Here is a 14,604-nt window from a genome sequence, read left to right as displayed (position 1 = left end):
CAGAGATAATATACTCTTCTATCTCTTCCTTAGATTATTTTTAAAGGTACACTAATAACAAAGCTAATATAATGTCAACATTTGGAATCCATGCATGAACTATCACTGTAAAATGGGCCTGGCCTTTTGCTTATTCTCTCAATTCTGGTTTGGTTACTTGTAATCTGATACTCCCAGCTGCCATCTAACCACAAAATTTCTACCTGACTTAATCCCAATTCTACCGCCTACTCATTTGTCTGCTTTCTCACTTTTGATTGCCAGTCCTGTTAGTTGTTTGAGTTTTATCAATGTAAAAAAAAAAAAAAAAAAAAAAAAAGGAACAAACAAAACAAAACAAGAAAACAAATAAACAAAAATCAGACTCCCGGGCCAGAAGTTTGTCCTAGTGGTAGAGTGCTTGCCTAGCATGCACAAAGACCTGAGTTCGATTCCTCGGTACCACATACATAGAAAAAAGCCAGAAGTGGTGCTGTGACTCAAGTGGTAGAGCTCTAGCTTGAGAAAGTCCAAGGAGAGTACTTAGGCCCTGAGCTCAAGCCCAGGACTGGCAAAAAAAACCCCGAACAATCAGACTCCCTGAAGTTTATAAATTACTAGAAGGCCAAGATCTCACTTGTGTTAACTTTGCTAAATTAATATGAAGAATCAGAAATCTAGGTATACAGCTCAATGGTAAGAGTGCATAGTATACATGAGGCTCCAGGTTCAATCCCAGCAGCTATTAAAAGAAAAAAAAAAAGGAATCAAAATGGGGCGGGGAGTTTGGCCCAGTGGTAGAGTGCCTGCTTAGTATGCAAGAAGACCTGAGTTCGATTCCTCGGTACCACATACATAGAAAAAAAGCCAGAAGTGGTGCTGTGGCTCTAATCTTCAGAAAGCCTAAGGACAGTCAGTGCTCAGGCCCTGACTTCAAGCTCCAGGATTAGCAAGATAAATTAAAAAACATAATTAATAAATAAATGGAATCCAAATATATATATGTATATATATACACACATACAACATTTAAACAATTTTAAAATGTTGTGTATATATGCATAAAATGTATATTAGTCATAAATAGAAATAAACCTTATTTCAAACATCTCAACATAAAATATTAGATTTTTGGGGGGAGGGGGACAGGGTCTTACTACAATCCATTCTAGCCTTGAACTAAAGACCCTCTTAACTCAGTCTTCTGAATGCTAGGATTACAGGCTTGCACTACCATGTCTGGATGAGAGAAAATTTTAATGTAGGAGTTACTCATTTTGCTTAAGTTACTGAGATCCTACAATAGTACTAATAGTGAAAAGGTTTAGGATTCTCTGAATTTCAGAAATTCTAGTTGTATCAGTTTAACAAGGAGTTTTCAACATCAGTACCATATACATTTTGTATCAGTTAAGTGTGGTAGAGCTCTCCTGCTTTCTATCCACTACTGCCAGTAACAATAACAATGAACTTGAACTCTGGGCCTGGGTGCTGTCCCTGAGCTCTTCAGCTCAAGGCTACCACCCTACTTCTTGAGCCACAGCACTACTTCTGGTTTTCCGGTGATATACTGCAGATAAGAATCATGGACTTTTTTGGGGCTGGGAGTTTGGCCTAGTGGTAGAGTGCTTGCCTAGCATGCATGAAGACCCGGGTTCAATTCCTTGGTACCACATACTTAGAAAAAGCTGGAAGTGGTGCTGAGGCTCAAGTGGTAGAGCTCTAGCCTTGAGAAAAATCCAAGGACAGTGCTCAGGCCCTGAGCTTAAGCCCAGGACTGGCAAAAAAAAAAAAAAAAAAAAAAAAAAAATCATGGACTTTTTAAAAAGTGCCCAGGCTTTGAACTGCGATCTTCAGATATCAACCTCCTGAACTGCTAAGACTACAGAAGTAAGCCACTATGCTTGGCAACAACGAACTTTTTTTAAATTTTATTTCCAGTCCTGGGCCTGAGCTCAGGGCCTGACCACTGTCCTTGGACTTTCTCAAGGCTAGAGCTCTACCACTTGAGCCTCAGCACCACTTACGGCTTTTTTCTATGTATGTGGTACCAAGGAATTGAACACAGGTCTTCGTGCACGTTAGGCAAACCCTCTGTCACTAGACCAAACTCGCAGCCTAACAATGAACTTTTAACACCCACTTGTAACACTGAAAATATCTCCAGCTGCGTACTGGTGGCTTACATCTGTAATCATACTCAGGAAGCTGAGATCTGAGGATCACAGTTTGAAGCCAGCCAAGGCAGAAAAGTCCATGAGACTCTTTATCTCTAACTAAACCCCCAAAAACCAAAAGCAGCACTGTGGCTCCAAGTGGTAGAGTGTTAGCCTTGGGCAGAACAGCTCAGGGACAGTACCCAGGTGCAGAGTTTAAGCCATGACCAACAAATAAAAAAAAATATCTCCAGATATCACCCAGGGTTGAAGATCACAAGTTTAAGTTGCTCAATATTGAGCTTACATAACTTTTGTCAAAAAGAATAACAAAAATGCCTAATGTATATTCTTATATGGAATAAAGAAAAAGTTCACTAGTGTTATTAGGGAGTAAATAACAGAATTTCAGAGGATTATAGAAGAACATGTCCTTTCACAAATCCCAAGAAAACAGGGTTCTACAAATAACTGACAATCTAATCTAGTGGGAGCAGCATGAACACAAGGAAGCACTGATACAAGGAGCAGGAGAGGAAAGAATATAGTGCTTATCTGATCATTTCTTCTTTTCCTTCAGCTCTGAAGAATCAATTTATCAGTGCAAGTAACTGTCACCACAGATTATTTGCAGTATTAAGCATTAGAGGAGAGCCTCAGTCTCAATGAATCACAAATGCTTGGAAAGATTTCAAAGCTTCAAAAAAAGGAAGCTAGGTTTTGACTTATGCTAACAACAACAACAAAAGAAACCACCCCACTCCACCCTCAGGATGTGTCATGAAACTGGATGAAATTCAAAGAGTGACCACTTTTGGTCATATCCAAGTTTTAAGCAAAGCTCAATCAAATATTAGGTGTTGGCTGAAGTGGTATTTTCTTTAAGAGGAGAGGGGAAAATACCTCAGTGTATATCTTTTGTGTGTTTTTTTTTGTTAAGACTGTAATTGCTTCTTTTTTTGCCAGTGCTGGGGCTTGAACTCAGGGCCTGAACACTGACTGTCCTTGAGCTTTCTCAAGGCTAATAGTCTGCCACTTGAGCCACAGCACCACTTCTGGCTTTTTCTATGTATGTGGTACTAAGGAAACAAACCCAGGTCTTCTTCCATGCTAAGCAAGCACTCTACCACTAGGCCAAACTCCCAGCCCAAGACTGTAATTGCTTTTTAAAACATAAGCTTTGAACTATTCAAGAACAGTTATCTAATTTCTGAGATTTTTTTTTTAACCACACTCTCTTTGGTACCAAGCCTATCAATTTTGGCTTTCTGTGAATCGAGCACATGATGTCTAAGATGTGCTTATCTTACTACTACTTGAACATTTTCTCACAGGCTTATCAATTTATTTAATCTTCTTGTGAAATATATCTATCATTTGACCCACTACTGGATCAATATTTTTCTGTACATGGAACTATTAATATATTTATGTAAATATTATATATTTGTATTATATTTCTATAACTTCTAAATATTTGCTATATTTCTCAAATTATTTTTACATATTTACAGTACAATTTTCATCAGCAAACTATTTTACTTATCTAAATGAAAGTTGGTTACATAACCATTAAACAATTAGTCAACTTTTCTACATACTAATTTCTCTTTAATTTGAGTTTTCATCTTTAAGTCCCTCTGAAATTTACCTTGGTGTCAGGTTTTAGGTGGAGGATTACATTAATGTCCTCATAGCACAAAAAAATGGACTTACCCTAAACTCCATTTTTAGAAAAATGATCATTTTTTAAAGTCATATTGTCTTTAGCCCATATACCTAAAACATATCATGGGCTTATTTATTTCATTATTAAAAGTTTTTATTAACACTGAGTTTTTAAATCATATTTCAAATGTCATGTTCTACAAACAAGTATTCAAGAAAAGAATATCTATATGCAATCACTGGCACGTTAAGGTTAAAAAGAATCTCAAGACTATCTTTAGTGTAAAAAATTCACTTAGAAAATAAAAATTATATATGATCAGCATTCCTTTTCTAGGAACATGGAAATACATATTTTCCTCTATAAAGATTTTTTAAAAATTCAAAAGCCTTAAAATTTTATTTTTATTTGGGCTTTCTATTTCTTTAGGTAATTACTACTAAGTACTTATTATCATTTTTTTCTTAGAGATATTTATGTACTTTTGGGAATTTTCTTGCCCCTCTTATTTTACCAAGGTTTTACGTAATCTCCTTTAACTGCTTCTATCTCTTTATAGTACTCAACAGTTCCTTCTGGCAATTTACTCCTTGAGGGGAAATACACACACACACACACACACACACACACACACACACAATGCAAGACTATCTCAATTTCATATTAGGCATAAGAGCCTAAGGATATAGAAATATAGAAAAACATGCTTCATGCTAACACATTTACTGTTAAATTAATTACACTCAGAATTATCTGACGTTGAAGACATATGTAATATCATTAATCTAAAGAAGCAATATAGTCTAAGGAACATAATATTCTAATAAAGAAATCATAAGTAAATCATATAACTGATTTACTATCAACCTGTATTTTTTTCAGCACCAATAAAAAGACCATTATTAGAGTTAAGAGAAAATTATGAACAATTTACTTATTCATGTCAAGGAAAGAATAAATTATCTGCCTTTTTGGAGGGCAATGGTAAGGAAGGACTTTACTTTCAAGCTAGCAATACTTTTGCCCCTGCCTTACAAGTGCTGGAGTTACAGGCATGTGCCACCACTCCTGGCTAAATCAACTGCCTTCCGCACTACAGAAAATGGGTTTTGATAAATGTACATATTCCATAAAGGCACAAAACCAATGTTAACATAAACTTAGAAGGTGGTAGCTCACAGTCATTTCTAAATCACCACTGATTAATTCTAATTTATTTTCAATGAAAAAGGATCTCAACGCATAGTGAAATTTGTGCCTTTTAGTTTAGAAACCACTAAGGTCAGATTAATGAGTAGTATTATTGATAAGCTAATAGTATACAATTTCTTTTCTTTTTTGGTCAGTTGTACGAATTGAACTCTGGTCCTGGGCACTTGCACTCTTCATCTCAAGGCTAGTACTCTGATTTTCTGGTTAATTGGAGAGAAGAGTCTCAAGGACTTTCAAGCTGGGCTGGCTCTGAACTGTAATTCTCAGATCTCAGCCTCCTGAGTAGCTAGGATTATAGGCCTGAGCCACCAGTGCCTGCCTTACTATACAATTTCTATGTGCTAAGTATTGAGTCAAACATTTTAGAAACAGATAAAATACATGTATACAAACACATGAGGGGGACGGGGGGGGGGGAAGGAGGGAGGAAGGGAGAAGGAGAGGGAGAGGAAGAAGAGGAAGAGGAAAAGACAGAGACAGAGACAACTATTACTTTTAACCTCATTCTTCCAATAAGCAACCAAGGTCAGTCCCTGTATTGTGATAAACACCTGTAAGCCCAGTTATTAAGAAAGACAGGAAGATCATGGTCTGATGCTACCCAAATAAAAGCATCAGTATTATCTGAAAAGTAAATTAAAAAAGCAAAAAGACTCAGTGTATAATCCAAATAGTAGAGTGTTTGCCTAGCAAGTGTTAGGCCCTAAGTTCAACACTCAGTAACATGAAGGAAATCTAAGGTTACACAAGTAGCAGATATGACTTTTTTAACCACAACATCACACTATTTCTTATGAATGCCTTCCTTTATTCAACCAAGAATAATTACTTCACTTCTGTGGCCATATAGGTCTACTCCCATATAGCTTACAGTTTTACAGCACATCCAATCAAATATAATCAGTGCAGGGCCGGAAGTTAGGCCTAGTGGTAGAGTGCTTGCCTAGCATGCACAAAGACAATTCCTCAGTACCACATATATAGAAAAAGCTGGAAGTAGTACTGTGGCTCAAATGGCAGAGCACTAGCCTTAAGAAAGCCCAAGGACAATGCTCAGGCCCTGAGTACAAGCCCCAGGATTGGCAAATAAAAAATAAATCGTATATATTTTTTTTCAGCACAATAAGTGTTAAAAATAAACAGCTGGATACAGAGAAAAAGATTTGTTTTATGTCTAAGTATAAGATACAACGGAAAAGGATAATTGAAACAGAACCTCTTCTTTGAGCTCTCTCAGCTCTAATAATTATTAGTCTCAAAGGCCTAATTTACGAGGCAGCATATTTATGCCTGACGCTTAGGAAAGGAACCTGGACTATAGTGATGCCTTTGAGAATTATCATTGTACTTTGTAAGTAATCTTTGCAATAATAACCTACATAAGCAAGCATACATTTCTGACACCTGCTCATCACTAGCAACCACAAATGTTTGTCTACTTCCGTAAACTGCAGGAAAGTGAAGAGGACAGGGATCACTATGAATCTGAATAACCAGGCTTATCCCAAATGAATTTACATCACTCTAGGAAGGTGGATTGCAAAGCTTTATTCATATGCTCATGAATAAGAGAGTAGAGTTCAATGTGTATACATAGACTAGTTTCTGCTCTCTCCTTGATTACTGAAGATGTGAGTGTTCTAGCTTTATCTTTACTACAAGCTGTCACAAAGCAGCTGAGGTTCTACAATTAATTACAACGTAAGTAAAGATTAAGGCTTTAATTCCCCCACAAGCTGATTTCCTTATGTTGAACCATTCTGCCATGTTTCTTTCTTTCATTTATCATGATCTATCTTATAATAATTTGACATTTATTAATCTTTTTCATAAGTCAAAAGGGCCAGGAAATTTTGGGAGGCTCTACAATATTAATACTGTAATTGAACCAAGTAAGAGTATCACAAATGTGTTTAAATGAAGCAAAGCCATAATAAACAGTAGCAGTTAGGGAGTATCTGTATCATACATACTACTACTTAGCTCTCTACAAACTGTAAGTAGAAAAAGGCACAAGGATTTACTCTTATCTAGATTAAACTATCTTAACCTATAATTAGATATAGATATCATGGAATTTTTAAATTACAGGACTATTACATTGTTTAGTATGTGGAAAGCAAAAGGCAGTAGGTTCATATAACAAAACACATTAAAAAAATCTTCTGATTATGATTCTTAAACTTGTTGATTTCCATTAAGCTAAACTCTGAGTTAAATAAGCTTCATTTAGATATAGCTACAATGCCACTGGTCATGAATATAATGTTAATGATACAGCAATATAATTTTAAAGGCTGTACTTAAACAGAAACACTGAAATAATGTATTCCTTTGCTGACAAAAGTATTGTGAACAAGGCCTATAAAAACCTATGAGCTGGATACTGGTGGCTCACACCTGGAATCCTAGCTACTCAGGAGGCTGAGATCTGAGATCTCAGTTCAAAGCCAGTCAAGGAACAAAAGTCTGTGAGACTTTTATCCTCCAGTTAACTACCAGAAAACCCAAAGTGGTGCTGTGCCTCAAGTGGTCAGAGCACTAGCCTCGAGTTGAAGAGCTCAGGGACAACACCCAGGGCCAGAGTTCAAGCCCCACGACTGATCAAAAAACAAAACAAACCTATGTTTTTCCACTAGGAATAATAGTTCAGTATATGCTAATTCAGTGTTTATAAGAACTTTATAGATTATGACTACTGTGAATATTAAATATTGGACATAAAAAGAAAAAATGACAATGATAGCACAGATAAAAATAGGAATATGGAAATACATTATTCTAAGGCATATATTACATTATATATAGGGTTATATGATACTATTTGAAGACTGACATGAATAGTATATAAAAAATAATAGGACTTTCAAGCATTTTTCTATGTAATGCCACAGATAGTATTTTAGACTTGGTGGGCTACATGGTTTGTCAGTTGTCAAATTCTGCTGTTATCAAATGAAGGCAACCACATGATATGTAAATGAATGGGCATGCAATGTCCAAAAAAAACTATTTACAAAACTGAATGGTGGGATAGCATTGGCCCACGGATGTAAGGTGCTAGGCTTTGTACTATAGCCAATGCTGAAAGAATTTCTAAAGAATACATAATTTAAAAACAAGAAGTAGAGATAAAACGGAATTATATAAACACTCAATTCAAAAGAAGGAAAAGAAGGCCCAATGGCAGAATGGACAAATATGAAAAATAGCAATTTTGCTATATAGATGCTTCTTGACTTTGGATGAGTTATATCCCAATGGGAAAAAAAACACATAGGCAGAAAATAGTAAAATTAAATTTAACAAACTATAAAAAGGACTACACATGCTGAGCAAGTGACTTTGTTCCAGGAATGTAAAGTTGGTTTAACATTGAAAAACCAGCCACAAAATAAACCACATTAAGAGACTAAAAAAAGAAAATGCATAGATGTTAAAAAAACACTAAATGAAGTATACAAACCTTTACAAGAGAAAATATTAGCTAACTAGAATTGATGAAAACTTCTTCAAACTGATAATAGACATCTAAAAAAATAAGTATGTCACACTTAATGGCTAAAGACTGAATTTCCTTTTAAGAACCAAGGCACAAATATCTATGCTCACTACTTCCACTGAATATTATACTGAAAATTCTCACCTCCAGTACAAATCTAGAAAAATAAATACTATGAAACTTATTAGTCAATGAAGACAAAGCCATTTATGTAGAAAATTCAAAGGAACCTTCAAAAAAACTTACCAGAGTGAGTTTAGCAGACTCTAAGTCTTATTATACTAAGGTATGAAAATTTTATTTCTATATCTTAGAAATGAAAAATTCTAAGCTTCAGAAATAATGAAACACTGACTGAAAATTCATACACAAAGTTCCAGAGATTTTTTTTTGGTAAGAATTGGCAAGTGGATTTAAAAATTTCTTTGGAAATGCAAAGGATATAGATTGGCCAAAAAAAAATCTGATAAAAGACCAAGTAGACAACTTTAGCAACTAGTTATGTAGAATTGGTATAAAGTAAACATTTGGTTTAATGAATTATTTAATATTTAGAAATAAGACAAAAATGTATGATCAACTGATTTAAAACAAAATCATTAAAGTAATGTACAAATAATAGCATTTTGAACACATGGGCCTAGAAAAACTTGATGCCCATCCATAAAGAAACTTTGAACCTTATTTTACATCATATGCAAAATTAATGTAAAGCAGATTATATGAACCGTAGTTCCCTTAAAAGATTGTAACTCCTTGCACTCACAAATGTGATCTTTGGAAACAGGGTGGTGTCTTTTTTTTTTTTTTTGCCAGTCCTGGGCTTGAGCTCAGGGCCTGAGCACTGTCCTTGGATTTTCTCGAGGCTAGAGCTCTACCACTTGAGCCTCAGCACCACTTCTGGCCTTTTTCTATGTATGTGGTACCGAGGAATTGAACCCGGGTCTTCATGCATGCTAGGCAAGCACTTTAACCACTAGGCCAAACTCCCGGCCCCGACAGGGTGGTTTTTTTGTTGTTGTTTTTTTGGTGGGTCATGGAGCTTGAACTTGGCCTGGGTGCTGTCCCTGAGCTCTTCAGCTCAAGGCTACCGCCCTACCTTTTTTTTTTTTTTAATTTATTTTTTATTGTAATGTATACATTACAATTACAGTTATACTCACCAGATAGTAGGTGCATCATTTCTCACACATTGATACCCATTCTCATGTTTTTGTCCCCATTTCCCTCCCCTCATCCCCTCCTAATCATCTTGTTTTCCCCCTTCCCTTTCCTATTTCAAATAAACAAATAAATGAATCGTCTCTGTATCGTTCCAATTTTAGTGTACGTGCTACCAAAGCAAGCACCCACTCTACCTTTGAGCCACAGCCTCACTTCCCATTTTCTAAGTCTCAGGTCCTTTTGTGTCCTAGCTGGCTTTGAACCTTGATCCTCAGACCTCAGCCTCCTGAATAGCTAAGATTACAGGCGTGAGCCACCGCACCTGGCTGGAAACTGTTTTTTTTTTTAAATAACCAAGGTATCCTAGTTTCTTAGGAGGCTCAGATCTGAAAATCATGGTTCAGAGCTAGCCTGGGCAAGAAAGCCCATGAGATTTTTTTTTTTTTTTGGTCAGTCCTGGGCTTAAGCTCAGGGCCTGAGCACTGTCCTTGGATTTTCTCAAGGCTAGAGCTCTACCACTTGAGCCTCAGCACCACTTCCGGCTTTTTCTAAGTATGTGGTACCAAGGAATCGAACTCAGGTCTTCGTGCATGCTAGGCAAGCACTCTACCACTAGACCAAACTCCTGGCCCCGCCCACAAGATTTTTATACTCTGTTAATCACCAAAATGTAAGAAGTAGAGATGAAGTTCAATTTGGTACAATGCAAGCCCTGAGCAAAAAAAAGCTTAGGTCCTGAATTCAAGGCACAGGACAAACACACACACACACATACACACACGCGCACATGCAAAAAGTGAAAAAAATACTCAAGGTTATAAGAAACTAAAAGAGATTAGAAACAGATTCTCTCACACAGCCCTTGGAAGGAATAACCTTGCCTATACCTGATCTTGGATTCCTAGCCTCCAGAGCAGTGTGATAATAAATTTCTGTTGTTTAAGATATTTGGTTATGCCCAAGCTATCCAGTAAATAGATAATAAAGCTGATTCTACCAATAATCCTGCAGAATATCAGTATACTATGGTATAAATATAAAAAGTGAGGCTGGGCTCTGGTGGCTTATACCTATAATGCAAAATGCTCAGGAGGCTGAGCCACCAGCGCCCACCTTAATTTAATATTCTTAATATCAAAACACTGGTCACAAGTTTCTATAGTCTCAAGTATAAAGAAAACATTACATATAAATTACAAATTATACTTGTTTAAATACCTTAATCAAATACTATCTTAAGATTTGTAACCTACTTGCAAAAGTTTCAATGAAAAAGTTTTATAGTGTGTAATGAAAAGGAAACTAACAGCAAAGTTACTTGAAGACAGAGCTGAGTAAGACAGCAAATGCCTGTAGTCCCGGTTACTCAGGACAGAGGCAAGAAGCTCATTAGAGTCCAGTTCAAGACTAGATGAACAACAACAACAAAAAGACTAGATGAACAATATAGCAAGGCTCATCTCAAAAAACTATAAAAAAAGAAGGTCAGGCACTAGTGGCTCAAGCCTGTAGTCCTAGCTACTAAGGAGGCTGAGATTTGAAGATCTCAGTTCAAAGCTAGCCTGGGGCACGAAATTCTGTAAGACTCTTATCTCCAATTAACCATCAGAAAATCAGAATTGGCACTGTTGCTCAATTGGTACAGAGGTAGCCTTGAGCTGAAGAGCTCAGGGAAAGCACCCAGGCCCTGCGTTCAAACCCCACAACTGACAAATAAATGAAAGAAAAACCAAAGACAATTCTACAGAGCTATGAAAGTTACTGTTAGCTGGCCTCAGTGGCTCACACCTGTAATCCTAGCTACTCAGAAGGCTGAGATCTAAGGATCACGGTTCAAAGCCAGCCTGGGCACTAAGACACTTATCGCCAATTAACCACTAGATAATGGGAAGTGGGGCTGTGGCTCAAAGGGTAGGGTGGTAGCCTTGAGCTGAAGAGCTCATGGACAATGCCCAGGACCGAAAACCAAAAAAAAAAAAAAAAAAAGAAATTACCGTTACTTTAGGCCACATGTTTTGCATAAAAATCTGGCATATATGTCAGTCCATGAAAAGCATAATCTAACAAATTCATATAATTCATTTGAATACTTGATCATAATACCTCAAGTCCAAATAAAAATTAAAGACATTTAGCTAAAGTTTCTTTAAGAATGTTACAGCATTGGAAATAAGATTAAATAGGTAAGAAACAAAGCTACTCCTAAGTTTCAAATATTCTAAATCAGTTTACCTATTTTAGAGTGTGTTACTATAGTTGATTTATACTTTAAGTAGATTCTGAACATCTCCAAATGATAACTTAGGATGGAAAGGGAAGGGAAAGAACAAAACAGGGCACCTAAAAAATACAAGGTTTACCCCTGGAACTTGGCAATTGCTGTGGTCCACCTTTTTTGGTAAGCCACTTCAAAATCTTGTGACCTCTTTCCTTACTTCTTTCTCTGAAAACAAAGAGATTTCTTACATTCTCTTAACGGTATTTATTTTCCTGTTTTTAAGAGACAGAACAGCCAGGTGCTGGTGGCTCACACCTGTTAATCCTAGCTACTGAGGAGGCTGAGCTCTGAGAATCATGGTTCAAAGCCAGCCCTGACATAAAAGTCTGTGAGACTCTTATCTCCAGTTAACTACCAGAAAACCAGATGTGGTTCTGTGGCTCAAAAGCTCTGGGACAGTGCCCAAACCCAGAGTTCACACGAAAGCCTGCGCAGGGCAGGCAGAATTTTAAAGCTTGGCTAAGTGATATTTTAAATCTGGGACATAGGATTTCATGTGAAATTTCAGACTTGCTCCCAGGTCTGTTAGAACATTTCTAAAAAAGAATAATCAGGATATAAATTACCAATGGGTCTTTATGTGTGAACTGTTGCATGTAGTATTTACTGAGAAGCATTAGAAACAATATTAATTCAAAAAAACTGACATAAATAGCTTGCACAGTACCTTTTGATAAACAATGGAGCACACGAGATCCTTGACAGAGGATAAAGACAGTTCCTGGGCTTCGATGGTAACATTCTCCCTCGTGAGGCCAATCTGCAGTAGAAATGAAACTGTATGCACTGAGCCTCTGGAGTTGGTGAGTGATGGTGCACTGAAGCTTCCATTAGACAGTCGGGCTGAGAGTCCTGTCTTTGGACTTGAACACGGAGAAGGAGTTGGAAGTACAGCAGAAACAGTTGCAGGTAATGCAGACTTCTGGGCTGATGGAGGGGAATTATTTGCAGACATCTGCCTTTCTTTGCTCTTCAAAAATAGTTTTTGATTGTTTTTAAATGGTTATGAAGAGATTTTCAAAATAACAGCAGTAAAAAAGTATATGCACTTCTGCAATTAGATGAAAGCTTCTGTTTTCCCTCTAAGCCACTCATGTCAATGATTATAAATTCTATTTCTGTAGATTGAATACATAAAAGGTCCTATTTCTTTTAATGTCAGTCCCATCAAGAATCTTGCCTTCACAACCAGAGATTTGTAAGGATTTCGCATCACTGAGTCTTCTTTATAAGAACGGTGTAAACATTACTTAACATTTCTTGCCTTCTTTGAAGTCTGTTCTCTCACTTTTTTCAAAAAACTGCATATTGAACAGACATTTTCTGTCAAGATGAAATCCTCCTTGTTTAAAAAAGTATTCTGAGTGGCACTGTTGCTCAAAGGGTAGGGTGATAGACTTGAGCTAAAGAGCTCAAGGACAATGCTCAGGCCCAGAATGCAAGTCCCACGACCGACCCACCCCCCACCACCAAAAAAAAAGAAAAAAAAGTGTTCTGGATTAATCTATGCAATGCTTATCCTTCAGTTCAATGATTTGATGGGACACCTTCTAAAAAAGCTATGTCTTAAAGAACCCTCTCAAATGTCCTCACCTTCATTTTGACAGGTGAACTTTGCTATGATGAAGTAACAAGCTTTTAAAAAATAGTACAAGCATATTTCATTTGGTGAATGGATCCACTGAGAAAAGCTGATGCGTTCTGAAATGTTGATAGCCTAGAAGAAATTTTAAAATAATTTTAATATTTTATCTTTTAACATTAATTAAAATAAAGAATTCTGTAATTATTTAAAGTGATAAGTTTTGGTAATGTGTTTGTAACTCAGGCATACATCCTAATAAGTAGCCAATCTGAGTCTAGTAAATGCAATTACGTTTTGACAATAGCTATCATTTGAGAGGGCCTTAAGCTTGAAAAAACAATCTTGCCATGCCTCATGGATGTCCGAAACTTGAAGAAAAACTTTTTAAAATTTCTTTTCTTTTTATTCTTTTGAGAGAAGGTCTTGGTAAGTTTCCCAGGCTAATCTTTTGGGCTCAAATGATCATCCTGCCTCAGGGACTACAAATACATAATTTATTGTATTTTAAATCAAATACTTTTACTCTACAATTATAAAACAGAGACAGGACAAAAACAGAGGGAAATAGAAGGGCACCCCCACCAAAAAAAACAAAACCCAAAAAACAGGAGTGTGGTAGAGTGCTTGCCTAGAATGCACAAAGCCCTAGATTTGATTCCTCGGCACCGAATACACAGAAAAAGTTGGAAGTGGTGCTACGGTTCAAGTTGTAGAGTTCTAGCTTTGAGACAGCTCAAAGAGTGCTCAGGCCCTGAGTTCAAGCCCCAGGACTAGCCAAAAAAAAAAAAAAGAAAAAAGCAAAGCAAAAGTGACATTGTTAAAGAGACAATACAACTTTCAGAAGGGCAAGGAAGTAGGAGGGGGACATACTACACAGTAATATGGCATGATATATAAAAGATAAGAATACAGGATCTCATTATAAGCTTGAGGGTTTTGGGGAGCAGTAGTGAGGTTAGAATAAAGAGCCTAGGCACTTGCTAGGTAGGCATACTACCACCTGAGCTATGCCTCTAGCTCTTCTTTTTTTTCCAGTTCTGGGGCATGAACTCAGGGCCT

The 14,604-nt window shown here is 36.7% G+C and overlaps 1 protein-coding gene across 2 annotated transcripts in view; it reads right to left on the bottom strand.

Annotated features, from left to right (window-relative positions):
• The window catches only part of Prkd3 (protein kinase D3), a 60,835-nt gene extending 47,418 nt beyond the window's left edge, over positions 1 to 13,417 (bottom strand). The window contains exon 1 of one of the 2 annotated variants that reach the window (XM_090337133.1): positions 12,628 to 13,417. In XM_090337133.1, coding sequence (XP_090193259.1) covers positions 12,628 to 12,915 — 288 coding nt within the window. In that variant the 5' untranslated portion in view covers positions 12,916 to 13,417. The remainder of the gene's footprint in view (positions 1 to 12,627) is intronic. The other variant, XM_090337134.1, reaches the window with a different exon arrangement.
• Between the last annotated feature and the right edge of the window lie 1,187 nt (positions 13,418 to 14,604).

Source organism: Megascapheus bottae, chromosome 7 (assembly GCF_031878675.1).
Source record: "Megascapheus bottae isolate mThoBot1 chromosome 7, mThoBot2.hap1, whole genome shotgun sequence".
Lineage (NCBI taxonomy): Eukaryota > Metazoa > Chordata > Mammalia > Rodentia > Geomyidae > Megascapheus > Megascapheus bottae.
This window is presented reverse-complemented; position numbering and strand designations above follow the sequence as displayed.